We start from the raw sequence: 26,094 nt of genomic DNA, 5'->3' as shown, positions 1-26,094 counted from the left end.
AAAACCCTTATGGTAATGTGATTCAAACTGTGGGATTCCATGTCTCCTCTTCAGGTTCTTAGTAGATATTTCTACTTAATCAGCCCACATATAGCTGCTTAATGACCTATGTAAGACAAAGAATCCACACCAGATCACTTTTAAGAGATTCTAGAGTGCTTAAACCCAGTCCAGTGACTAACCACTTGGAATTTATTTAAAATAAAGAACAATAAAACAAGTATAGTTTTGGATAATACCAAGTTAAGCATTTTAGGATAATAAAAGGGACTAATATTTCAGAAAACATTGATGATACCATAGAAACCTTGGACTCCTGATTATTTCTACCACAAGACTTACGTTCCATTTACTTCCTAGATTTACCCACTGTAACTCTTGAATTCAAAAGTATCTTTTTACCAGGAATGTTGTTTTCAGTGTAAAAAACAAAAACAAAATCACACCACAACCCAAACCCACAGGCTCCCTGTCTAACTAGCTACAAATCCCATCAGGCGAGTGATTCCTAAAGTATAAGCATACACAGAGCTGAGGAAGTTGCACAGGTAACTCCACTCTTGTTAGATAAATGCCCTTTCCTGTGTTACATAAAACCTACCTACTGCCAAAGCATACAATTTCATAATCAAGTTCACTCTCACAGTTCAGACATCACATCTTCCTCAAGTCACTGCCATCTAAAGTAGGAGCAGCATGAAAGCTGTCCTGAACTTCATTTCATAATACGCATTTTCATTTTCCAAACACATTCAACAGAAAAGGTGCTGTGGTAGTAAGTCATGTTCTTTACAATTTTCAGTAACTATTCAGGTCGTCTTCTACCTCATATGATCATTGGCCTATCCTTACTTATCCTAAGCTCTTTTGTCATTCTCTATTACTACCAGGCTGCTACAATTGTCTAGTATTAATAGCATTATCCTGCATGACAGCCTAACAAGCTAGAAGTGTATATACTGTCAGTGCTCCCTCTCCAATTGGTCAGCATTTCTAGCTCTCCTTAAACTGGATTTGCAAGTTGTGACATCATCTTAGTGTCAGACTCTTTTGGTCCAATCCAGCACCTTGAAAGCACTCAGCTGACACCACACACAGACACATGCAGTCCAATACAACCAGCCTGGCCCACTGTCTCTACAGAAGTGACACTAGCTCCCCTGCACTCTAATCCAGCACATGAGGATGCAACAGATTACCCTAGAGGGAGGCCAGAGAAATCAATGCAGACTCAGCACTGATTCTTCAGCCATACCACTCACAAAGCATCTCTGACATAAGCCAGGCATCCAGCAGCTTCTCCTATTTTCACACCACCTAGTAAGGTGCTATTATAATGTTTTCACATAAGCAGTTCTGACATGAAGCACACAACTGAAATCCTACATATCTAATGCTAGATAGTTGCCTACAAAAGACCTCTGCATTATTCCACACACGCAGTTGCCAGACAACATGATCCTTGAGCAACAAGAATATCTGCTGCACAGACAGTGCAAGCTAATGGACAGATGAGGGGTGAGAGTTAGCATCTTTCAGAGCAATTTCATACCATAGCTGTTTAGAAGCACCACTAGTCTTTTATTTATTCCTTTCAGTTTGCTCAAGCTTGACATGCTATTTAAACTCAAGTAAGCTAGAGAGACCTTTGTGAAGGACTTAGACCTTTTCCTGCGTACACTTGTCAATGTTATTAAGCATCTGAGTAACGGTCAAGCCTAGAGAGACATTTGTAAGTCTGCAGATTCAAGGTTGCGAGGAAACTCAACTAGATTAGACAGCTCAATGTCACTGAACTAAGTGGGTAACTAATCTAGGTGTTTATGTAAATCACATCACTTCCTTTCATACTTTTCATTCTTTATAGTTATAAGAATTTCTAAGATTATTTGTGCAGTCCAGCATCAGCTGCAATGGCAGAAGCAAAACACTCCTCAGCTCAATGTTCAGAAATCCTCAGAGACCTCAGCATCTCTTAAGACAAAAGAAGGCATGAAAATTAATCTTCTGGTTTTCTTCAAAAAAAATTTAATAAAGCAACGCCTGGTTAGAAGCTCTTTAGGCAAGACAGGCAAGGGAGAAGAGGAGGAGAGGTGGCATTTAACAATTTAACAAGTGCCAGGTTCTGCACTTTGGTCACAACAACCCCATGCAGTGCTACAGGCTGGGGTCAGAATGGTTGGAGAGCAGCCAGGCAGAAAGGGACCTGGGGGTACTGGTTGACAGCTGGCTGAACATGAGCCAGCAGAGTGCTCAGGTGGCCAAGAAGGCCAATGGCATCCTGGCCTGTATCGGGAACAGTGTGGCCAGCAGGAGCAGGGAAGTCATTGTGCCCCTGTACTCAGCACTGGTTAGGCCACACCTTGAGTACTGTGCCCAGTTCTGGGCCCTTCAGTTTAAGAAGGACATTGAGACACTTGAACGTGTCCAGAGAAGGGCAACAAAGCTGGTGAGAGGTTTGGAGCACAAGCCCTGTGAGGAGAGGCTGAGGGAGCTGGGGTTGCTTAGCCTGGAGAAGAGGAGGCTCAGGAGAGACCTTATTGCTTTCTACAACTACCTGAAAGGAGGGTGTAGACAGGTGGGGGCTGGTCTCTCCTCCCAGGCAACCAGCACCAGAACAAGAGGACACAGTCTCGAGCTGCACCAGGGAAGTTTAGGCTCAAGGTGAGGAGAAAGTTCTTCACAGGAGTTATTGGCCATTGGAATTTGCTGCCCAGGGAGGTGGTGGAGTTGCCATCCCTGGAGGTGTTCAAAAAGGGATTGGACATGGCACTTGGTGCCATGGTTTAGTTAGTCATGAGGTGTTGGGTAACAGGTTGGACTTGATGCTCTTTCAGGTCTTTTCTAACCTTATTGATTCTATTTTTGGAGAGGGAAGATGCAACTAATTTTCCCCTTTTCAAATACAACGACATAGCATGAAAATGACCCCTGGAAACTCTCCCTCACCAATCCATTACACAGAGTTGCATTACACAAAGTTCATGTTTGTTACAGCACCAAGGTTATTTGTGGGACAATACTCAACAGCGATTCAGGCCACTCATCACTAAATATCACAGAAATCTTTTCCAACAGCCAGTAATTCCTTCTTGGTCTATCTTTAGTTCTTTCTAAGCAGATTCATCATCTCATTTTTCTAAGCATACTTTCATCCAAACTCAGAGACACAAGTGGAGGTCCCAAAAAGGAGTTAGAATAATGCAGCAACAGTTCCTCTCCCACAACTTAGATTAAGTCTCATTTCCCTAGCTACCTCCTTCCAGTGGAAGTGTGTGGTAGGGTGAAAAGGCTGATGCTCCCACCATGGGCAAAAGAAAAAAAGACTCAGGAAAAAGGATTGCAAAAGTGGTGGAAAGTTTTAATGGAAAAGCAGTGAAAATTTTGCAGAGACCCACAAGCACAGTGACAAAAGAGATCCCAAAGCATACCCAAAAGTATCCCATCCCCACCTGAGGGTACACCCAAAACACCCAGGGCTCTTCCTCCCCGCTCCCTCCAGCCTCGGGCCTAGCCAGGCCCAAGAGGCTGCTAGATGGCTCACCCCATTACCAGGTAGCGGTGAGGGAAGAAAGAGTGCACAGGACCCCTGCTGATGGTTTTATAAGGGAGCAGGGCATTATGGGATGAGATACCTAACTTCCCATGTCCACCCACTGGGCTGGACCTTTTGGGACCCCACAGATGTGGCTTGTGAGGCAGCATCAGGGTGGGGCACCCAGCCTGAACCACCACAAAGTGAAACAGCAAAATTATTTCTACCTTCTGAGTACTGAACAGTTTACCTTACCTAAAGGTTTCTATCTTGCTACCCCTAGATAATTACCAAGTGACTTACAAGAGATAACTAAGAATCACCCAAGAGTACACTGCTGTACTTGGGACATTTGTAAAAAAGTTCACCAGAACACAACCAAAAACCCAAACAAACCTGAATTGGTTTGTTTGACATACACAGCTGAATAGCACAAACAGCACTAGAGGGCAAGGAGGAAGAGGATGAATGTGTTCAACTAAGACAGCACGTAAATGGCTCAGAGAGCTGTGTACAGCTACCTGATGGGAGGTTATAGCCAGGAGGGGGTTGGTCTCTCCTCCCAGGCAACCACCACCAGAATAAGAGGATACAGTCTCAAACTGCTCCAGGGGAAGTTTAGTCTCGAGGTGAGAAGTTCTTCACAGAGAGAGTTGTTAGCCATTGGAATGGGCCGCCCAGGGAGGTGGTGGAGTCACTGTCCCTGGAGGTATTCAAAAGGAGACTGGACATGGCACTTGGTGCCATGGTTTGGTTAGTCATGAGGTCTTGGGTGATAGGTTGGACTTGATGATTTTTAAGGTCTTTTCCGACTTTATTGATTCTGTGGTCCTATGAAAGTGCTAGTTATCTGTACTGCACTTTTGTTTGGTTACCAAGACTAGATATCTTGCTTTTTATCCCATACACAATGTTTAAGATCCCATTTGTTTGCACTAGGTAACATACTCTTGGAAATCCTGTCTTACACATGACTTTTACCCAGCATTGCAGTTTGCTCAAGGCTATCACAAATGGCTCACAGTAACCAGGCAGATTTCAAGAGGGACCCCTATGACCTACTTCCTAGCTCTTCCAGATATTACGTAGCCGCACTTTCCATTCCCATTCCAGCTAAAAGAGATTCAGTATGGCACTTAGCAATAGCTCAAAGTAAAGAGTAAAACAGGTTTAGACACACGTTCCTATACAATTCTCCTCGAAAGAGCTACAAGCAAAAACCTGCATTTATTACTCACTTGAAGATACAAACATCAACCCCTTGTAGACTGAGCTCTAAAGTTATAGTTTGCATGTAGCTTTAAGAAACTGAAGTCTCTCAAAACAAAACAGAAATTTTCAGAATCATGGTTCAAGTGACCGTAAGAGGTTGGATGTGTTTGGGCAGTTTCATTAGTTCCATACTGGTTTGAAATTGAAATAGCAGAGCTCTAGAAACAGTGTCCTCCTGGAACAGGAAATAGGGTGGTGAACACATGCTTCTCAGTTGTTAAAATGTGATCTCACGAAAAGCAGTGTAGCCCAATCCTAAATTCTGCTAAAATCTAGACCATCAATGAACCTTTCTCTACCTTTTTAGCCTCACTCTGAAATATCTCAGACTATCTAGCACAACATTCTGTTGCAGAACAAAGAGCTGAAATTACCAAGGGTTGAAGAAGATCTTCTTTGCAGCTCACCAGTCAGATGTTTTTTGTAAGGAACCGGTGACCTCAGAGACTGAGCCCTGGTGGGATGCTGAGGACTGGACCAACCACCACTCAGTGCTTGTGGATCACTCTGTCCTGCCTCTGCTCTCTCTGCTGGGGATGAAAGCCTGCCATCATCTGGAGTTGACAAAAAGCAAGAAACCAGTGGTTCAGATATGACAAAACAAACCAGTAGTACATGCAAAATTAAAGGGGGGGGTGGTAAAAAACAAACATAAATAGTTCATTGGGATCATGGTTGTAACAAAAGACATGAATTTTTCTTCTGAAAAGTACCACACAAACTACGGAGACAGGCCAGTATGTGAAACTGATCTGTCTAGGCTCACGTTATTTCAGAAATATGCCTAATGTGAAAGGTGCGTAAAAAACCCAAACCATCAAGCATGTATTGTTCTTGATGTATGGAATAGCTATGCTTGTTTATCAGCTTCTGCCCTCAAAAAGTTTTTGGTTATGTTAGAAGCCAGTATTGAGGACACATTAAAGCTTTTAGTAAACCACCCTTTTTCATCAGAGGACCAAGTGTAGATATGGTCTCACTGATTACAGTAACACGTCTATTTCGTGTGCTGTTTCAAGGTTGTTTCACACTCTTTCCATAACACAACACTTTGCTGATTCCAGCTACATTTGTCAGACAAACAAATGATGCCAATATTAACCACGTCTTATGTTACTTTCGATAAAATAGTAACAGTAGTATTCTACTAATCAAACTAATAGCAATCATACCAAGTAATTATTTTTCATTCTACATAAGTCTGAACAGATCAGTCTGCCTATGCAAAAAGTTATCTTGGCCTTTTTTCCCTAGCCCAAGCATTGCAGAATTATGCTTAGCAGAGATGGACAATGAACAGACTAAACAAAAGCAGATGACTGCTTAGCCATCTCCAGCAAAGAGATACACAGTTTTGGTAGAAAACTCAAGGTGCATCCATTCACCATTATTTGCAGTATATTTCTTTGAAACAACAAAGAAAATTTATGTAGTTCTTTCAGATCTTGCCTACTGAGAATATGAGCATTTCAAGATACACACAGCACAAAGGCCAAAACCAAGTAGTTCTCTTTAATATACAAAACTTGCACAACATTTCAGACCTCTCAATAGGGGATACCTAAACCATTCAAGTTAAGGGTGGACTTCCTGTAAATACACTGCTTTACTGCAACCCAACTAAGGGTACAGGATGGCAAAGAAAGCAAAGAGTGGACAAAGTCTGCAATAAGAACTTCCACAGGAAGGACTGGCACACATTTCTCTCATAACTGGCAGAGGGTTATTCCTGCTTTTTAGCCAGAAACTTTATACTGAAAAACGAACTCCAGATGCAGAGTTAAGAATCTATACAATGCTCTGTGCTAATTGGCTCGTCTCTGACCTTCATGGATAGACACAGATCTCTAGCTGCAAGACACTGACTATCTTCATTCACAACGTCACCCAAAAGAACGATGCAATATCACTCACAAAAGAACTAACTCGTCATGCACTTGGCCAGCCATCTGACATTATGCTCTTAAGAGGTATTTCCACAAGTTTGTGTGGCAGCAGAGGGCATGAATAAAACAGACAGCATGCACAATCCACACACACAACTCCCCCAGGCACTTACCTCTGCTGAAACGGAATAGATTTACAAAAGAGCTGTAGGCTGATTTAAAAGGAGGATCATCTTGGTCAGGAGTCAGGGGTTTGAAGTGGGTAAGATGAGATGGACTACTAGGAGAGTGAGGTAGATCACTGGTAGAGTCCAGTGTTGGAGACCGTTTGTCATCTGCGGCCATCTCATGTGCCCTGGAAAGAATTCAGCAACATGCATTATGCACAGGGTGGTGAAACAGAACATCTTCAGTCAATTAAAGGGGAGGTATCTCATTAAATGCTAGACATGGGGACATTCACTGCACCTACAACAGACATCTGCTATTAGCACAGGTCAAAAAGTGCTAGAGTTTGGAGCCCATGCCCCCTGCCTAGTCATTGGAAAGAGATCAACATCTCTGCAGAGCACAATTCAGAGCTCCTAGTTAAACATCCAGAGCAATATAAGTAAGTAAACAGCCACTCCAGTTGCTGTTTTATGAGAACTTGAGGTTTTCAAATGGAGACTCTGTATGTGTATCACAAAGAAGTTTTCACTTCAACTAAGAGATGAGTTCTCAGTGATGTCACAAGGGAAACAACCCAAACTGTGGTCTATTTAACACCTTCAAATTTCATTCTTTTGAGGAGTAGCCTCATTAAGAAACAAAAAAGCCCAAACAAACAAAATCACAAATGGCACTCATTATTAGGGTAAGCCATACTCGTTAAACCTACTTGCAGTGTACCAAAGTCTTCAGACGGCCAAGAATTGTTCTTTTCCCACAGCCAAAATGCTTTAACATTAACACACAACTGATTCCTTCCACTCCACCTCACTAAGCCTGCACCTCTAGCCTGCTAGGCTAAGGTGGATAGCCTCCATCTTTGTTTATGCAAGACTTAGGAGAAACGTTTGACAGAGCAGGGGCCTGGTGGAACCTGGAAGTGACAGATAACTTTTACCTCTGCCAAGGACCAAAGCTCTGTATGAGTCTACTTCTTGCTTCACAGCTGATACAGTTGGAAATCGCAGTTTCCAAAACCACTCCCTAGAATTTGCAGGCATATTTTAATGACTAGAACATTTTCTTCCAAGTTACACTAAAAAGCCATGCAGTCCAACGGAAATCCACATGGTTGCAAGTAACATTGGAAGTGCTGATGAGTTGTCTGCAGCTCATGTGGCAAGGCCTGACCACTCCTACAAGAACGCACAATAGATTGTATCTACAAGTCAATCACTAGGCTATTCAGTGGACTTCTGCTTGTTGCTTCGTATAGTAACCACCAATAGGTCAGAGCTCCTCCTGATAGTCACGCATTCTTAATACAGAAAACTGAAAGCCATAATTCACAAAGTTTAAAGAGAAGCTTTTGTCAGGTTCTTTATGTAAGGCTGAGTTTTAGTCTGGAATGCTTCTGCATCCCTCTTCCATGTCAATCATGCTATTTTTTTGAGGAAAAGCATTTCATAATACTGTACAAACAACAAATTATTTTAATTTGTTCACACACTAGAGTTCATACAAAATGTCTTCAAGACCATATCTTCAGCTATATTTGAAATTGTTTCTTCAATATTTAAGGCAACTGATAACCTGGCTTTTAATTGTTGAATGCACAACAAGGCTATGCTCCCATACAGTATCACATTAAAAATGCCATTATGAAGCCAACCAGAAGTTTTATAGGAAACTATGTTTGTCACTCAGCAACTTGCTATTGGCTGGTAATGCAAAAAAAAAAGGGAAGCTTCTGAATTTGAATACATCATATGGGCAATTCTAGGAAAAAAACTTTCCACTTCAAGGGGAAAAAAATACACAGTAATTTCTTCTGTGATGGCAGGAATAGCCTAATTAAAACATTTAAAAGAAGAGCAGTATATTTGTCATGAAGTCCAGAAACACGTGGATTTTCTGTGCCACACAACACATTTGCTATGGAGTGTATCACCCTTTCTTAGGTCTTTCACTGAAAGGAAAACACACACACACTCAAGAAACAGGAAAAAAAACTCAGTCATTTGTATATAACAGGAAATCAGAAAGCAAGGTGCACCTATCAGTCAACAGACAGAAAAGCAGACATCTTCCTCAGGATCCTTACCAAACACGGTGGATATATTTGTCTACCACAGGAGCTATATCTAAAGCCACGTTAGTCTGCAACGTCTTCAGCAATCACCAGCTTATCACCGATAAAACACAGAGTGCAAGCAGGGCGTTACATCCAGAATGGCTCTGTGACATCCTGCACCCAACAAGACGGACCACAGACGCTCAGTGCCAGAGGGGCCCAGGCACTCCCTGTTACTTGGATGTTACTCCAAGGCACTGGATGTAAAAGCTGAACACTGATAATTTAAACGTAACTGCGTGACACACACACACACTTCACTTTCAGCTTCTGAGCTGGAGCCACGTTGACTGTTTTTGCTTTACTCTCCGTAAAGACGGCATCCCGACCTTCCCCCGACACAGCCACGCACCCGCCAGGGATGGCAGGCCCGGAAGATGATCTGCGACGGGACGGGAAGGGGGCAGCGGAAAGCTGTTCACAGGCAGCGGCCACGCAGTGACCCTCGAGCCAGCCACTATCAGGGACCAGAGCGAGTCGGATCCCACAGAAATGGCTCACATGCCCCAAGAAACCACTACCGCGGGCCCATGCAGGATTGCCCGATCCTGGGTGGGCTGCCCTCACCTGCTCTCCGCGGGTGGAGGTAGCGACGCAAGCTGCCAAGGCGCAGGCCTAGGCAGGCACCGCCTCTTTTCACTCCTCCGCCCGGCCCGGCTCCGCGCCGGCCCGCTTCCCCGCTCCGCCCCTAGCAACCCGCAGCGTTGTCGCCAGTCCTGCCCAATCGCACACCGACGGCAGAGCTCCGCACCGAGGCATTACCAAACGGGGTTACGCTGCAATTCACCCGCCAGCAACTGCTGTGGGGGCGGCTCCGCCAGGGCGGTATCCTCAGCCCCGCCAGCCCCGCAGCCGTATCGGCGTCACCGTGCCCCGCCTCCGCGCTGCGAGAGCCTCCTCCTAGGCGTGGCAGTTCCAGGCTGCCGCCAGGTTGGCAGCGGAAAGAACCAGGGGAGGCAGGCGCCCGCTTCTGTGGTTCCTCCCGGCCTCCTACTCCTTGCCTCGCCCCCTGCCCCAGAGAAGCATCCTCAGGGCAAGGACCCCCAGCTACTCTGCGGGCCGTAGTGCTGACATGGCCGTCTCTGTGCTAGCCAGCACCCACCCGTCCATACGTGTATGCCCTAGGTTAGGCTGCGGAGCGGTTCTGCCGCCACACCGCGGCGGGGAACAAGCCCAGCACAGCGCTGAGCGCTGATCTCAGGGCAACTGAGTAGGGTGGCTGGCTGGCTACGCTCTCCCTGGAGCCCAGGCACGCCCAAGACCCCTCGGCCTTCGTGCCTGCCAGCGTTATCAACTTCCCTGTGGCGACGCAGGCCACTTACTATGGCTGTCGGAAGACCGCGGAAAAGGCCCGGCTCGGCGGGCAGGCTACCGCGCTGTGGGCTGTCTGGCCTGGTGGAACGGCTGTAGCGCCTTACGTGCTACTGCGGCCTCCTCAAAAGGAGACATAGGCGCGCAGCACCCTCGCAGACAGTCACGGCCGCGCGCCAGGACGGCGCAATCGCTCCCCGGCCAGCCCTCCTCCGCGCCGCCGCCGGGAGGAGGGGCCGTGGGGGCGGGCGGGGCCGGCAGGGGGCGCCGCGGCGGCGGGGCCGGGCGGTGGCGGGGGCGCGGTCCCATAAAAGGCCCCGCACAGGGAGAAGGCCCTGCGTCTCCTTGAGAGGTAGACAGGCAGCTTCTGCAGGTAACAGGTCTCGGTTCTCAGGGTCCCCGGGTAAGGTGGGAGGGGGCCATATCGCACCCTTTGTTCTTCCACTCGCGGGCGCGGCTTTATCCATTCTCCAGAGGGGCCTGAGAGAGAGTGGGCTTGTGCTTAAAGAGCACGGCTCAGCGGGGGGGGGTTCTGCGGCAGGCTCACTTCCTCAGCACCTCCTCCCTTTGCAGGTAGCGCTGGCGAGCCCCGGGTGCTGAAGGTGTGCCGGGCTGGGCTTTCTTCACTCCTAACCTCCATACCTCTATATAGTCGGTAGTATTAGCTGATGCCAGTGGCGCCTGGTACCCCTTGCGTATCCCGAGGAGCCCCACCTAGGGCTGGGGTGAGCGCCCTCAGGCACTGCCGTGCTGAAGTGGTGCCGGCGTCTGAATTTCAGTCTCAGTCGGGGCACTGGCTGCAGCCCGCGGCCTGGTCAGCCGTGTCTTACCTACGGCAGACGAGCTAGCCCGCATCGCGTTGTCAGGGGCGGGTTGCGGGCCTGGAGGGAGGGCGACGCTGTCGAAAAACAAGTGCAGGCAAGACCTCTGTTAGTGAGACAGCGATCTGCACTGCTCTCGCTGAGAGCATGCCTGATCTCAAGGGCTATTTCATAAACTTGTATTAAGGAGTTGTTGCAATAGTTAATTATTGATTGTAGGTCCCGAGTCCTTCTTGAAGACCAAAGAGTATTTAGAAATTCACAATGTTTCTTCGAAGCTGCCTTGACTAACGCCTGGGTTGAATGTATTTAAAGAAGGGCTGCTGTAGGAGAAAAACCGTGTTGACTTTTGGCACTTCTGGAGATTGCAAAATCAAAGGGGAAGAGTGACAAAGTTTAAGGAATGTGTGCTCTCTAGAAGAACCTCCTGACATGTCTATTGGTGTGCAGAAGAGGGATGCTGCTACTGCGGTATTACTCCTGTACATCAAGGAACTGGGGTATCAGTGTTTGAGGAAGAGACAAGTGCAAGGGCTGTGACCAGGTAAACACACAGGATATGTCAGGCTTGTTTAAGAAGCTGCTGTTTCCACATATCAGTGGAGATGTATCTCAGTGGAGGTGCATTTCACCTACCTTTGTGTTTTCCTTGTGACAACTGCACTGTATAGGTCCGAAACAAGCTTCACAAAACTTATTGTTATAACGGACATAGTCTAATTTGTTTTACTTAAGCAGGGACAAAACCACAAAACAAGTGACAGCTTAAATGAATCAACCTTTGCCTCAGACTGTGTAAATGCCAAAAGCAATGCTGAAGTCTCCAGAGTAGTAATCCTGTGCCTAGGCCACAACAGTGTGATACAGTCCTTATTTAGAGAGTTACAGGTGGAAATACATGCACAACTAAGCTGAGTTCAGAAACAGTATGGTCACGTGAAGTTAATATTTTCTATGAGAGAGGTCTAATATAAGTCAAGATCTATCTTTGGGGTTGGAGTGCTTCAGACTAGCTAATTTTTCAAGTTTATGTGCTCACAGTAAAGTGAGTCTCAATAACTCAGCCTCATTTTATTAATTTTTTCTGTAAAAAGTTTGAAACAGCTTCATGCAGTAACTAGAGCACAGCTTAGAAAGTTCATTCTCTCCCTGGACTAAAAATGTTTAACAGATTGGATTTTGGAAATCACAAGTTAATAGGGAGCAGTTTCCCCACGTGCTTACAACCTAGGGTCCTTGCATTACAAATTTCACACCTCTGAATAATTTCATCTAGGTGAATAAACTGTCTACAGTAGGCATTCTTATTCTCAATAAAACCCTTCTTGGACTTCAGTATCTGTGAGACTTCAACCTCAGGCACAAGGGTTTAGTGTCTTACTGTAATATCTGAACAGCTGAATACAAGAACAGGGCTGTCTTGGGAGAAGAAACTTGCCAAGTCATAGCTCTTGCGTAATCAGAACTGAGAAACGCTGTCAGAAAGCAGGGCACTGTGTTAGAGCAGTTCGGCAGCTTGTGAGGCTGGGTTTTGCCAAAGAGCAAGGTGCAAATAGAAGGGCAGAGTTCAGGTTTATTTTTTGAAAGTTTTTGAACAAATACATTGGGAAACCTCTGTTCCATACAGGAAACCAGTCTGTCCAGTGTTTGTTTTAACAGCAGAAATAAAGCTTGCTAGGAGAAAGTATCCATGGTGTGGCCTTTGGACTTCTGGACCTGTTTCCTTCATGGGAGGGGAAGTTAATAATATATTAATCTTTATAGTGCTAGCAATATGAACTGTAATTAAAATAACACCCATTAACTTCTCTTTTTCAGAAAAAGGAAGATAATCAGGCAACTGGTCTGAAACTCATGAAATCTAAAAATAAACAGTGCTCATCTGTTTCTGTGGAATTTGGGGAAGAGTTTGCTCATGTTTTCAAATTCTTTCATACAACCATAATCAAAGCTTATGCCCTTAGAACGCATGTCCTTAAATCTCAGATATTAACCCTTATTTTCACCCTTGGATAGATGTCTCTAGGAGCTAGGACTTTAAGAAAAATACCAGTTAGCATGAAACTAGGGATAAGATGTGGTTATTTTCAAGACTTTTAGGAAAGCTTTCCTGTGTGCTGTTAATGTTTTCCTTCTAGTGGTCTTGTTAAAATGCAGGATACATGTATTAGTGATGTGTTGGCAGTTTTTGAACTTGGGTTGTGATTTCTTATGTCTGTTACAGCTCAAGATGTCTAAAAAAATTCATGGAGGCTCTGTTGTGGAGATGCAAGGAGATGAAATGACACGGGTCATCTGGGAACTAATTAAAGAAAAGCTGATTTTTCCATATGTAGATCTGGATTTGCACAGGTAATAGCTTTTATGACACACAGACACTTTGTACTGCAATTTGCATGTGTCATTGGGAATTGATCCTGTTTTATTTAGCAGTAAGAGATTCATAGAATGAGACTAGCCCTTTGATGTACTGGTAAAGTTCCCAGCAGACTCCCCTGGTTAACTTACCAAAGGGCCATCTCACTAAATACTCAAGAAAACGTGGGGTCATGGTGAATGTATTTTATTAGTCTGTTGGCAGATCCTCTGGAGTTTCTCATAAGTAAGCAGTGAATGCTTAATTGTGAGTTAGGCTTTTTTTTTTTGTGTTGTGCCTCTGAAGTCTCTCACAGGACACGGTTCGCACTTTTATCTCCTCTATCTTGACTTTCTAGGAACTGGGCAGTCTGCATGACTTCTAAGCAATTAGAAACATGGAGTGTTTTGGCCACTCCTTGACATGAAACACAGCATCTGTGGATTCCAGGAGGGATTATGGCTTCTTGTCATCTCTGTTTGAGGATCAGACAGAGGGCAAAAGAGTGGTTGTAGGGCACAGACCCTGATGTCCTGTAAACCTGAGCTCTGCTGCTGGCAGTATGAGCTAACTATTGCAATTATAAGCCTAGGCTGTGCTCCTACACACCTCTGGAAAAAACAAATAGTAGCAGCTGGTATGGTAAAAGGGACATGGACAGGACCTGGTTAAGTAGAATAAATAATCTCTTCCCTTTCTAGCCACAGAGAATCATTAGAGAAGTATCCAGCTCCATTGCTCCTAGGCACGTGGACAGAGGTCTTCAAAGATATCTGTCATTCTTAAACCTGCAAGTCTGACCTCTTTCCCGTTCTTCTGGAGTAATTTTCTTGCTGGTGTTGAGAACTCGAGCTAACAGGACTCCTGTATCATAGTGAATGCATGCAATCTGAAGAGTGCCCCTTTTCAAAGAGCAAGGAAAGGAGGGAAAGCAGACCCCTGGCTGAGGCAGCACAATGGCTAGATTCATGTACAGCTGGCTGTGCTTCAGGGCTGTCCCATGCTGGGCACCCGTTGTTCTCTTACAAGCTGTTAAAACAGTGTGGGAAATGTGCTTCCTCTGACTGAGAATATTGGCCTGTTTGCTGCCAGACCAGGATTGTGGGTCCATTGTCAAAGCACTTTTTGATCTGAAGCCTAGTGTAGCTTCATAAACTCAGTATATGAAAGGAGCCAGAATCCCTGGCAAAAGTGGTTTGAGATAAATGCCCATATTCCTCTGGGGATTGTACTGTTTCATACCATTATAATCCTAGACTGGAAGCTTGCATTGCCAGGAAGCTTAGAAGGGAAGGCAGAAGAAATACTGGCCAAGTCCCATGATGGTAGCATGCCTGAGTTGTAAGTTAAAGCTGTCCTTTCTCCTACCACTACCAGCGGCAGAAGTATCAGTGTATAAGTATATGTTATTCCACTCCAGAAGCATTTGCAGTAGAAGAGGGATAACTTCAGTTACGGTAGACACCTGAAACTATTCAGGCATATATAGGACCTTTTATCTTCCCTGATGGACACAAATGTCCTGGGCAGTTCTGACCATCTATGGATTTGTTACAGCTATGACTTGGGCATTGAGCATCGTGATGCTACAAATGATAAAGTAACTGTGGAAGCTGCTGAAGCAATAAAGAAGTACAATGTTGGCATAAAGTGTGCAACCATCACTCCTGATGAGAAGAGAGTGGAGGAGTTCAAGTTGAAGCAGATGTGGAAGTCTCCAAATGGGACAATTAGAAACATCCTAGGTGGCACTGTCTTCAGGGAGGCTATTATCTGCAAGAACATTCCCCGATTGGTGTCTGGATGGGTGAAACCCATTGTCATCGGCCGTCACGCTTACGGGGATCAAGTGAGTTGCTTCAGTGCTTACCCTTCTCTTTATCTCAACAGGCTTAGTTCTGGCTAGTGTAGCGCTACACAGATTTAGAGACATCCCTGTGCTGCTGCTATCCCTGGCACTCCACCCAGGAGTGAGTATTTGCCCGCACTTTGTACAGCACCCAGCAAAGTACAGGAGAGCCTGGTTCACACATCTCTTCATTAGATGGTTTATAATGCTGTATGAACTGCATTAAAAGGCTCTCCTGCCAGAGGTAGTACAAGGCCGTGGAAAGCCCTGGCATAGCATTCAGTGTAGCAGCCTTTGGGTAGCCCAGAAGAATCAAAGAAACTGTCTTCTGTGGTAGTAATATGCCATGAAGCAGTCAAACATGACAAAAGAAAGGTTTCCTAGAAGACTCAGATGCCTTCAATCTGTGCATTTATCTATTTTAGGTAACTCATATTATCAGTTGGGATGGAAAGGTAAAAGAATAAATTTCCAAGAGGAGAATAATTGCAGATCCCTGACACTACAAAAGAATGGGGTTCAGCATCCTGAAGAGTACTGAATAATGGAGGAGGTCAAAATAAAAATAGGATACAATGGACTAAGGGAGAGGATTGAAACCCTGCCAAAGTATGAGATTAAACTGAAAGGAATAATATAGGAACATGTAAAGGACATATGATTAAGACACTTCTCTAAGCTAGGATTTGCTCAATAGGAGTGAAAGTACATGATAAACAATGGTGATTTTCAAGGAAATGCAAGCTTAAATAGTACTGTTCAGGACAGTTGGGAAGATAAGACACATTTTAAAAAATTGAAGTACAATTTGGGTCGTCTTTAGAGCCTGTGTAGCTCAGGAGTAAAATGTGTACCCGTTTACAGAACTCAAAGCACTCTTACTGCAGATTGGCCTTTCCAATGTCGAGTGATGGATAGAAATAATGGCCTTTGTTAAGGTGCTACATGATTCTCCCTTTTCTCCCTTATTTGTGATGTTAGTAGTTGTGATATGAATGGCATTTTTTGAGGCAGGAAGAGGAGCCTTTCTACTCACGGATCACACAACACTTTAAAACTTCAGTGCACCTGCAAAAATTTCTAAGCTTTCCCTCAGACAGCAGGATCTCTTTTGAAACAGGCAGACTCTTGACTACTTGTCTTTCTACTCTCTAGTAAAATAATCCAATGACCACATTGCTGAAATACAGAGCATGGTCAGTGGGATTTTTGGTAAACTGTTCATGCTATCCTGCACCCTGCCCTCCTACATGCAGGCTGTCTTTTATGGGTCTGTTCTCCTGATAGCAAAAATCATCATGGCAACTTTTTATTGTTGGTTTGGTGTTGTTTTTTTTTAACAGTACAGAGCAACTGATTTTGTGGTACCTGGGCCTGGAAAAGTAGAGATGACCTACACTCCAGGAGATGGTGGCAAACCAGTCACATATCTGGTCCATAACTTTGAAAGTAGGTATTATCTCTAAGCTGTGATTAAAACTTATGGTTTTGGTTGAATTCAACCTTGAAGTATCAGTCAGATCTGTTTGGTAAAATATGATGTCAGGTGGAGTGGGGGAGAATGTCAGGGCCTTCTTTTCTCTAAGTAGTACTGACAGTTATTTGAAATCTTGGGATCAAAGAGGTAGATCAAACACAGTCATACAAGACTGGCCTGTTATGCTTGTGTGATGACTCTCATAGCAGCATGTATGATTTTTGCTCTGATCAGAGACAGACTTGCTATTTAAACAGATCTATGGGGAGATATATTTGAGAACTATTTGGTTATAATTCTTTCTATTTTTAGCTTGTCTCACTGGACTCTATATACCTTTACAGTTTGTAGCCTTCTTCATTAAGCAGTCTTTCTTCTTTTTTTCAAATGAGAATTGGCACTTATTCTGTAAGGTAAAAAGGAGGTTTGACAAGTATGCTTCTGGCTGTGTAGGCTCTAACTGTTCTAACAGCTGCAGTCCCAAAAGTATTGGTGTCCTTCCCAGCAATATTGCTGTGCTCATTGTAGACATTGCTAGGCTCAGGAGAAGGAGTCCTGATAACGCTAAGCTTTGTTGCCTGAAAACAATTGCAAACACATTGCTAGAACCCTGGTGTTAGAAAACTTCACACAAGCTATGTCTATTGCTTATTAGTGATCACAGGGTTCAGGATCTGAAGCCTTATGGTGACCTGTGTATGGGAGTATGCAATGTTTTGTTTCTAGCTATTAATACCTAATACACCCATGTAAACCTCAGAATTCTAGTTTGTATGCAGTAGGCTTGGCAAAACTGCCATAGGCTCCTTCTTGGCAATGATTTATCTGGCATTCTTGCACACAGAAACCTCTTCTATCTCTTGTTGCACAGCCTTTCATATGGAGTTCATTTGCTTTACTGCCAGTCCTAATCTGTTTCCACTTGATGAAATGGTGAGCTTGTATTGGAGATGTCTGGCAGTTCCAGCTGCCACTCTGTTTCCCTACTCTGCGTTGCATCAGCAATCAGAAAGCAAGGAAGTGCAAAGATGGCAGATTACTGCTGTTGGTCTGGAGGAACTCTGCTCCCCATAGATATGATGGCACAACAGTTAGCTTCACAAAGCAAAGGAAGCTTGTTCTATTGCTAATATGTTCAGTCTTGACACTGAACCAAGAGATTTTTATTAGGCAGTAGGATTGTATGGTTGTAACATGATTGGGTTTTTTTACCTCTATGCATTCATAGCTTTCATCCAGAAACTTAAGAAACCACTGTTCCAGCAGACACAGTCTCTGTAGCTGACCAAACCCTGTTCTGTGCTTGTCTTGCTAATGGAGGCAGGAGGGTACTTTAACTGGTAGGAACAGGAATTTCATTCTTTGCCAATGCTAACCGTAAAAGACCTTGCTGTCTTGGCAAGCAGATAAGCCTCCCCTGGCTTCCCCTCTTCATTCTGCATGCATGTCTGTACACTAAACAACTGTCTGGAAGCAAGGACAACTTGATATTATGAAAAGGTATTTTCATAAATAAATAATAATAACCCCCCCAAAACATTTAGGGTGTTTCCAGAGCAAAGATCCCTGATAAGGGCACTGTGCGGCCAACTAGAGAGGTGGTGATAGCGAGGTGCTTCAAATTAAGTACATGGTATCTACTTTTCACTAGAAACAAAGAGCTGTGCTCTAGAAGATGACAGAGCTTTTTTGTGAAGCCCTACTTTGACCCACAATCAGCCTCTCCCATGATCTGAATGCTGCTCTCCCCAAGGTGAGCTGGGCTGTAAGTTTAAGATGCTTATATTCAGGCTGCTAACACATCCAAATCATGTGAGTTTTGAAAGTTCCACAGAACCTTCTCAGGACTTCCTCTTGCATCCAGATGACTGGCTGTTCTTCCCACAACTTACTGGAAGTCAGCCTGAGCAAATGAAACAAAGCTGCAGAATAGGTCAGATGCATCCTAAAAAGTTGCAAGAATGCATAGGAATGCAAAAATGCAGAGGGACCTTGACAGGCTGGACAGATGGGCAAAGTCCAACGGCACGAGATTTAACACATCCAAGTGCCAGGTTCTGCACGTCGGCCACAACAACCCCATGCAGTGCTACAGGCTGGGGTCAGAGTGGCTGGAGAGCAGCCAGGCAGAGAGGGACCTGGGGGTACTGGTTGATGGTAGGCTGAACATGAGCCTGCAGTGTGCCCAGGTGGCCAAGAGGGCTAATGGCATCCTGGCCTGCATCAGGAACAGTGTGGCCAGCAGGAGCAGGGAAGTCATTGTGCCCCTGCACTCAGCACTGGTTAGGCCACACCTTGAGTACTGTGTCCAGTTCTGGGCCCCTCAGTTTAGGAAAGATGTTGACTTGCTCGAATGTGTCCAGAGAGTGGCAACAAAGTTGGTGAGTGGTTTGGAGCACAAGCCCTGTGAGGAGAGGCTGAGGGAGCTGGGATTGCTTAGCCTGGAGGAGGCTCAGGGGAGACCTTATTGCTCTCTATGACTACCTGAATGGTGGTTGTAGACAGGTGGGGGCTGGTCTCTTCTCCTAGGCAACCAGCACCAGAACAAGAGGGCACAGTCTCAAGCTGCACCAGGGGAGGTTCAGACTGGACGTTAGTGAGAAATTCTTCACAGAGAGAGTGATTGCCCATTGGAATGTGCTGCCTGGGGAGGTGGTGGAGTCACCATCACTGGAGGTGTTTAGAAGGAGACTTGATAGGGTGCTTGGTTGCATGGTTTAGTTGATTAGGTGGTGTTGGATGATGGGTTGGATGCAATGATCTTGAAGGTCTCTTCCAACCTGGTTTGTTCTATTCATATGGGGACTTGTTTAAATGAGCTAGGCAAAGTTGCCCCTGACTGCTGGAGGTTAGTTCTGCAGGGCAGTCAAAGCCTAAAATGGGAGCCATCCCACTTCTAGCTTGACTGAGAGTCCTGCTACAAACTGTTGCCTGCTCCTTTGATAGAAAAGTGCTCTGTAGTAGGAGTTCAAGCATACGTGGCCCTATTACAGTTCTTCTGTTTAAGCTGGATTAGGAAGAAACTTCTTAGGAGTATTGGATCACAGTATTATATTAAGATGTACCTATCTGTAAAACAAAACCCACCGTCCTATACATGCATCACAGGACTGCTGGAGCTTTGAACTGATAGTGCAAAGTGAATCTTCTGAAAGAATCTGCCTGCCCGCCAGATTATGCTGTGGGGAGACTGACAGATCCTGAGCCAAAACTAAATCTATTTGATTCTTACCTATTCTCCCTCCATTAACAGGCTGTGGTGGTGTAGCCATGGGAATGTACAATCTTGACCAGTCTATTAAGGATTTTGCCCACAGTTCCTTCCAAATGGCACTGTCTAAAGGCTGGCCTCTCTACATGAGCACCAAGAACACCATTCTGAAGCGATATGATGGCCGCTTCAAAGACATCTTCCAAGAGATATATGACAGGTAACTAGGATAATTGGATTATTCCTAATGCAGTATAGAAGCCTACAGCAGGAACATCTTCATCCTTGTGAGCCGCTACAGTTAATTCAGCACTTCCAGAGATTCAGGAGAACTGAGGGAACTGTTTGCCTTCCCTGTCAGTCTTCCTTGTCCTGCAGAACAGACTACTTAATATTAAAAGCTCAGCTAAATATGGCTTTGGTGTTCATCTCTCCTAAGAGTCACAGGTTCTTTATGTGCTTCTCTGTGATTCTGAAGCAGACTTGCAGTTGTTTAGCAAAGCAAGCAAGGGAAAAAAAAGAGTAAAGGAGATTGATGTTTCTTAAGTTGTTGCTTTGTTGGGCCTTTTGTTGTTGTGGTGTTTTTTTTCTCTCATGTCTATACATCTCACTATGCACAATTACTTGCACAAACTCTGCAACCCCTGTTTTTTATCTACAAGACAAGATGTTCTCATTTTTGTTTTCTAGAGAATACAAATCCCAGTTTGAAGCCAAAAAGATCTGGTATGAGCATAGGCTCATTGATGACATGGTTGCTCAGGCCCTCAAATCAGAAGGAGGCTTTGTCTGGGCCTGCAAGAACTATGATGGAGATGTGCAATCTGACTCTGTTGCACAAGGTATGTTTCCTCTGCTACATTGAAGCAGGTTTAGAAGCAGTCTCTTGTGACTGTGTTTCATACTGCATCTAATGGCTCAGGAGGTGATGTTTGGTCTCAGAACTTGCATTTCAAACCTATGGTCAGTCATGGAGATACCAAGCAAAGAATTTCTGATTTCACTTTTACCAGAGAACCCATTGAGTGTAGACTGTGTAGTTGCTCTTCTTTAACAGATGATAGTTCCTACCAACATAACTACTGATAAGGCTTTCCATTCTAATGCAAGGTATCCAGACAGATGTGATTCTGTCACTGACAGCTTGAGTTAAGCCAGCTAGTGCTGAGCCTACTGTCAGGTGCTCTACAGATAAGAAAACCTTCATCAGGACTTAGAGCTACCTTTCAGGTATAAATAGAGGTTGATATGTTTGACTGTACAGATCCTTGGTGCTTAATCAAAACACTATATAACCTAGGCAGGCTGGAGAAGTGGCTTAAGTGAACCTCATGAGGTTCAATAAGGCAATTGCACCTGGACTGGGGCAATCCTCATTATCAGTACAGGCTGGGGGATAATGAGATTAAGAGCAGCCCTGCAAAAAATGCCTTGAGTGTACTGATGAGAAGCTACACTAGAGCAGGGTGGATTTATGTTGAACATTAGGAAGAAGTTCTTTCTGGTGAGGGTAGTGAAGTGTACTGGAACAGGTTGCCCAGAGAGATGGTGGAGGCCCTATCCCTGGAGACATTCAAGGTCAAACTTGATTGGGCCTTGAGCAACCTGATCTATTTAAAGATGTCCCTGCTCATTGTGAGGGGGTTGGACAAGGTGACCTTTGGGGGTCCCTTTGATGCATTCTATAATTCTAAGCTGCCTGGTGACAAAAGAAAAATAATAAAAAGAATCGGAAACCCACAGGACAAGATGTGTTGGTTTATGTAATATGCTCTTTATAAAGTAGTGCCAGTGAACTGTCTCCCACAGAGTGAGGATGCGTTGGACTGCTGAGCAAAGAAGCTTTCAAAGATAAAAATCTCTGAAACCTACAGGGTCAGAGGTGATGCGAATGTCTGCTTTTGACAACTTGTGATTCCTTTCAGTAGAGCAAATGTTCTTGATATGAAATAGGTTTCTTTCCTATGAGCCTATGGGGAAGATAGCAATTGGCAGACCAGCACTGCTTCTTTAGGATCTTTGTTCTCATATCACACCTTTTCAGTAAAAATCTGTACAGCAAGTTAGGTGAGAATACCAATTTCTTTGAAGTGGTACAGAATGTCTGCATATGTTTATCTCATGGCTCAACAGCACCTTCTGTTCAGGTCAGCTGTTGTTGTGGCATGTCAGGATTAGCCAGTCAGTTGCAGCAGCGCTGCTGTTTGGCAATACTCGCATCAAGTCTGGGAGGGTGTCAGGGGGATTGTAGGATGGTTTGAATTTAAAGGGACTGTCCAAAGGAGACACTAAACTTTTCAAATTGTGTATTTTATAGGGTACGGTTCTCTGGGGATGATGACCAGTGTGCTGATCTGCCCTGATGGCAAGACTGTTGAATCAGAAGCTGCTCATGGCACAGTTACTCGTCACTACCGCATGCACCAGAAAGGCCAGGAAACTTCCACTAACCCCATTGGTGAGATGCTTTTTACTGCCCTGGAGCAATTTCAAAACATGAAAGAACAGGTTTGGAATAAGAACATCTGCATCCTTTCTGCAGAAAATTGCACCACTGAGTGGTGAAACTGGTAAATCATAACACATTTTTCTTTTATGGAGACAGCTTCAGCCTGGAGCAAAACCAGACCTGGAATGGAGTGAGCAATAAGTTAGACCTAACCTAGCCTTTGAAATGTGCTTTCACTCCTCAGGAAACAATGGATTTATAGCCACAGTGGCCTTAAGGAGTAGGTTGATTGGTGTTTTGGGTTTTTCTTACTCCCTTCTCTGATGTTCCAAACGACCCAGCCACCACCCAAGGTGTGTACATGTTTAAAGTAGTTCACCTAGCATAGGACATGAGGGAAAGAAGCCTGTACAATTGCATAGGGACCAGAGTATAAGATGATGATGCACCCTTCTATCATAAGGACGACTTTGTAACCACAGAGTCCTACCCCCAGTCATTCTTCTTGATTTTGGCAGAAACAAAATAAGATAAAATGACCAGCACAAAGAGATTACTGGAGGCAGCAAATAGTTTCTGGGGTTTGCTTTTCTTCAGATAAGTGGTGTTCTTCCCATACCAAATTTTCTGTTTTGAGTTTTCTTAACACTAGAAAATAAACTGTCATATTGAACAGTAATTATAACAATGTACAGGTAGTTCTAGAAGGTCAGAGTAATCTAGTGTTCTCTCTCAGCCTCCATCTTTGCATGGACACGAGGACTTGCTCACAGAGCTAAGCTGGACAACAACACTAGCCTTAAGACCTTTGCAGCTGCCTTGGAAGAAGTCTGCATTGAGACCATTGAATCTGGCTTCATGACAAAGGACCTTGCTGCTTGTATCAAAGGCCTACCTAAGTAAGTGAAGTAATGAGCTGTGCTTGGATGAAGCTGTTTTACTTGATGTTTCTGAACAGCATTTGCTGGAAAGTTTAATATGGTGAGGAATTGCTGGAGTCTGGTCACAGAAGAGAGCTCATCTGTACCCAGTGACATAGAAACAGAACATGAGACACTCAACGCCTGCCCCAAGTAGTTTAGTCTGCATTGCTCTGTACCTGCTGTTGCACCAGGGAAGGAATTGCAAACATTTGTCTTATCACAGGCTGGCTACTTTGGCCAGATCCTGCCTTGCCCATTTGTTAGGGTGGAGACCTACTTCACTGCAAAATACTACCCGACTTCCTCTTTGAAGCCTTTTGGCAAAAACAACAGCCTGATGAGTAGGAGATAACTCTCTTGGGTTTAAAGGCAAGACTTAATAGTTCTTTGGCCTTCCCCTGGTTTGATCATTTGAGTGTCTTTACAACTAACATCTGTCTTGTTTTCTTTCCCCTGCTCAGTGTCACACGCTCTGACTACCTGAACACCTTTGAGTTCATGGACAAGCTTGCTGAAAACTTGAAGGTGAAGCTGGCCTCTCTGCCTAAATAAGACATGGATTCTATGCAAGCTCTACTAATCAAGCATCTCCCACTTACACCAGAGTGTAAGTGGCACTCTGTCTCACTCAGCTGTGTAACATTTCAAATAGTAGTAAAAAACGAACATGTATACTGTTTTCAATGTTTCAAAGACCATGTTTTCTTAAACCTGTTGAGCTGCTGGCCTAGGCCTTACTTTTGCTAAGCAGATGAATGTGATAGATTTCAGGCTCAATGTGGATCTGGATTTCTAATGTAATTGGTAGCAGACCTGATGTTTCTCTCCATGACTTTTATGATATGTTTCTTTTCTCTGTTAGACTGTAAGCCAATCTGTATCACAGCTCTGGTCAAACAAGTGATGACTTACTGTCCAACAGACCTTAGAAATCAGGACCATCCTCATTTCTCCAGTACTGTCCACAGAGTGTAAGTGAGCTCACAGGGCTATGCCAGCTGTACTGCAGCACCTCTCTTACTCGATTTATCTTTCCGTTCCAACTGGAGCATAGTAGCCTGATTTGGTCCTATTGCTACAGTCAGTACTGTAGCATTTGAGAAGCACTTAGTAAATGCCGGAAACAAGCCCTATAGGCTAAGAGCCTAACAAAGCTACGCTGCACTGTCTAAATGCAGGCCATGCATTTACCCCATAATTTATAAAGGTGCAATTTTTTCACTTTCCTCCAGTTGTCCAGGCTGTTACTTATCCTCCCTGTTGTGATACAGCAAGCCAGGTTATGACTTTGAAAACTATTCCATCCATGGTTTTGTGTTTGGGGCTTTTTAAAAGAATATTTTTGGTCAGACTAAAATAAAAGCCAACTAATGTTCTTTGTGGCTCTCCTTTGTGTGATCAGCATATATGGGGAAATTCTGCCTCAGAGATTCCAGTACCTGTCAGTACCATCCAGTACAGGCTGGAACTGACTGTTGGAATCTCCTTTCTTAAGAGTTTTAATTTGTCCTGATGTATGTCAAGATGTGTTCTATAGTATAGTGGTAAGCATCAGTTAGTACACAAGGATTTAAAGGTAACACTTCCACTAAAGTTTTATTTTAGAACTAATACAACTTCAACTGATGTATCAAACAGCAAGGATCAGAAACTGGTTATGCAGGAGACAAACTGTCACCTTGCATCTGAGTTGCTGTGGTGGTTAGGACAGAAATACCATCTTGGACTAGATCAGCTAGTATTAACATTTGTTTTGGCATGAAGATGTGTTCAAAATGCAGCTCTGCAGCTGTCACTGTGCCTTCAATATGAATGAACATGGTAGTCTACTGTTCTGTTATTAACACAAGCATGTAAAAGCTCAAAAAAGTCCCAGTGTTAACCTATAGAAGCAGCAGAAACAATCAGGACAACTGGAGATTTTGTTTCTGCCTGGCTTCTGATATTTATGGTGCTACAGTCAGGTCCTACTCTAGCAGTACCTCTAACACATTCCTTGTTATTTACTAGCTCCTACCCCACTTTTGGAGTTAAGGGAAAGTCTGGTACCTTTCAGGAAACGGAATAAATTTTAAAATAATGTGCTTTGTGTTGGTGACTTAATCATGTAACTTAAGTGTAAGCAATGTAGTAGCATTTACCTGACTGCAGGTCAAGTGTTTTCTCTGCACTGTTTTCCCTCTGTGCTAAGGAAGTTTCCATCTTCTGGAGGATGCTGCAGAGTACAGCAAGACCCAATCTACCCTCATGAACTGATAGATGTTGCTGAAGTACTGAGCAAAGAGGAACACTGGACTTTGCAATGGGAAAAACATCAGTAAGTGTGGGCAGAAGAGGTCTCCCTGTTTTTACTACCCCTGCACTCACTTCTTCTTCCTACCGCTTTCTCCAACACTTAATATCAATAACCTCCAATGTTAAACACCAGTATACATTAAAAATGCAAGTGGTAGAGGCCAGGCGATGCTCAGTCTGCAGTGAAAAAGAGCACAGGATTTCCTGAAACACAGTTGTCTGCTTCCCCGTATACCAGCTGCTTCAGAAGGCCCTTGGCCAGGCACCCTGTAGCTCTCACCACCAGAAACAGCCCTTTGCACCAACACTTCCAGCAGACCCCCAACAAAGTTTTCTTTGACACTGATGGAGTTGGATGTGGGTGTCTGTGTCCTGGGTATTGCATTCTTGGGACTGATGAAAGGCAGTTACCTGACCTGGCTCCC

At 44.3% G+C, this 26,094-nt stretch overlaps 2 protein-coding genes across 7 annotated transcripts in view; one reads left to right on the top strand and one right to left on the bottom strand.

The window, feature by feature from the left end:
* The window catches only part of PIKFYVE (phosphoinositide kinase, FYVE-type zinc finger containing), a 66,621-nt gene extending 56,240 nt beyond the window's left edge, over positions 1-10,381 (bottom strand). For 3 of the 6 annotated variants that reach the window (XM_068138412.1, XM_068138419.1, XM_068138416.1), the window contains exons 1-3: positions 9,545-9,620; positions 6,867-7,048; positions 5,182-5,361 (exon numbers count right to left, since the gene is read on the bottom strand). In XM_068138412.1, coding sequence (XP_067994513.1) covers positions 5,182-5,361; positions 6,867-7,038 — 352 coding nt within the window. In that variant the 5' untranslated portion in view covers positions 7,039-7,048; positions 9,545-9,620. Of the gene's footprint in view, positions 1-5,181; positions 5,362-6,866; positions 7,049-8,947; positions 8,969-9,544; positions 9,681-10,299 lie in introns of those variants that run through there. The other 3 variants (XM_068138414.1, XM_068138417.1, XM_068138415.1) reach the window with 3 other exon arrangements.
* Positions 10,382-10,554: 173 nt separating this feature from the next.
* On the top strand, positions 10,555-25,454 carry IDH1 (isocitrate dehydrogenase (NADP(+)) 1). The gene is made up of 9 exons (XM_068138411.1): positions 10,555-10,661; positions 13,334-13,461; positions 15,023-15,314; positions 16,658-16,763; positions 20,045-20,222; positions 20,693-20,844; positions 22,320-22,460; positions 23,188-23,350; positions 23,836-25,454. Exons 2-9 carry the CDS (start codon positions 13,340-13,342, stop codon positions 23,924-23,926), a joined length of 1,245 nt encoding a protein of 414 aa, XP_067994512.1. The 5' UTR covers positions 10,555-10,661; positions 13,334-13,339; the 3' UTR covers positions 23,927-25,454.
* The last annotated feature ends 640 nt before the right edge of the window (positions 25,455-26,094 follow it).

This window comes from Melanerpes formicivorus, unplaced genomic scaffold (genome assembly GCF_026170545.1).
Source record: "Melanerpes formicivorus ecotype bairdi unplaced genomic scaffold, bMelFor1.0.p_v2 SCAF_5, whole genome shotgun sequence".
Classification (NCBI taxonomy): domain Eukaryota; kingdom Metazoa; phylum Chordata; class Aves; order Piciformes; family Picidae; genus Melanerpes; species Melanerpes formicivorus.
The sequence above is the reverse complement of the archived record's forward strand: the minus strand, read 5'-3'. Positions and strand labels throughout refer to the sequence as shown.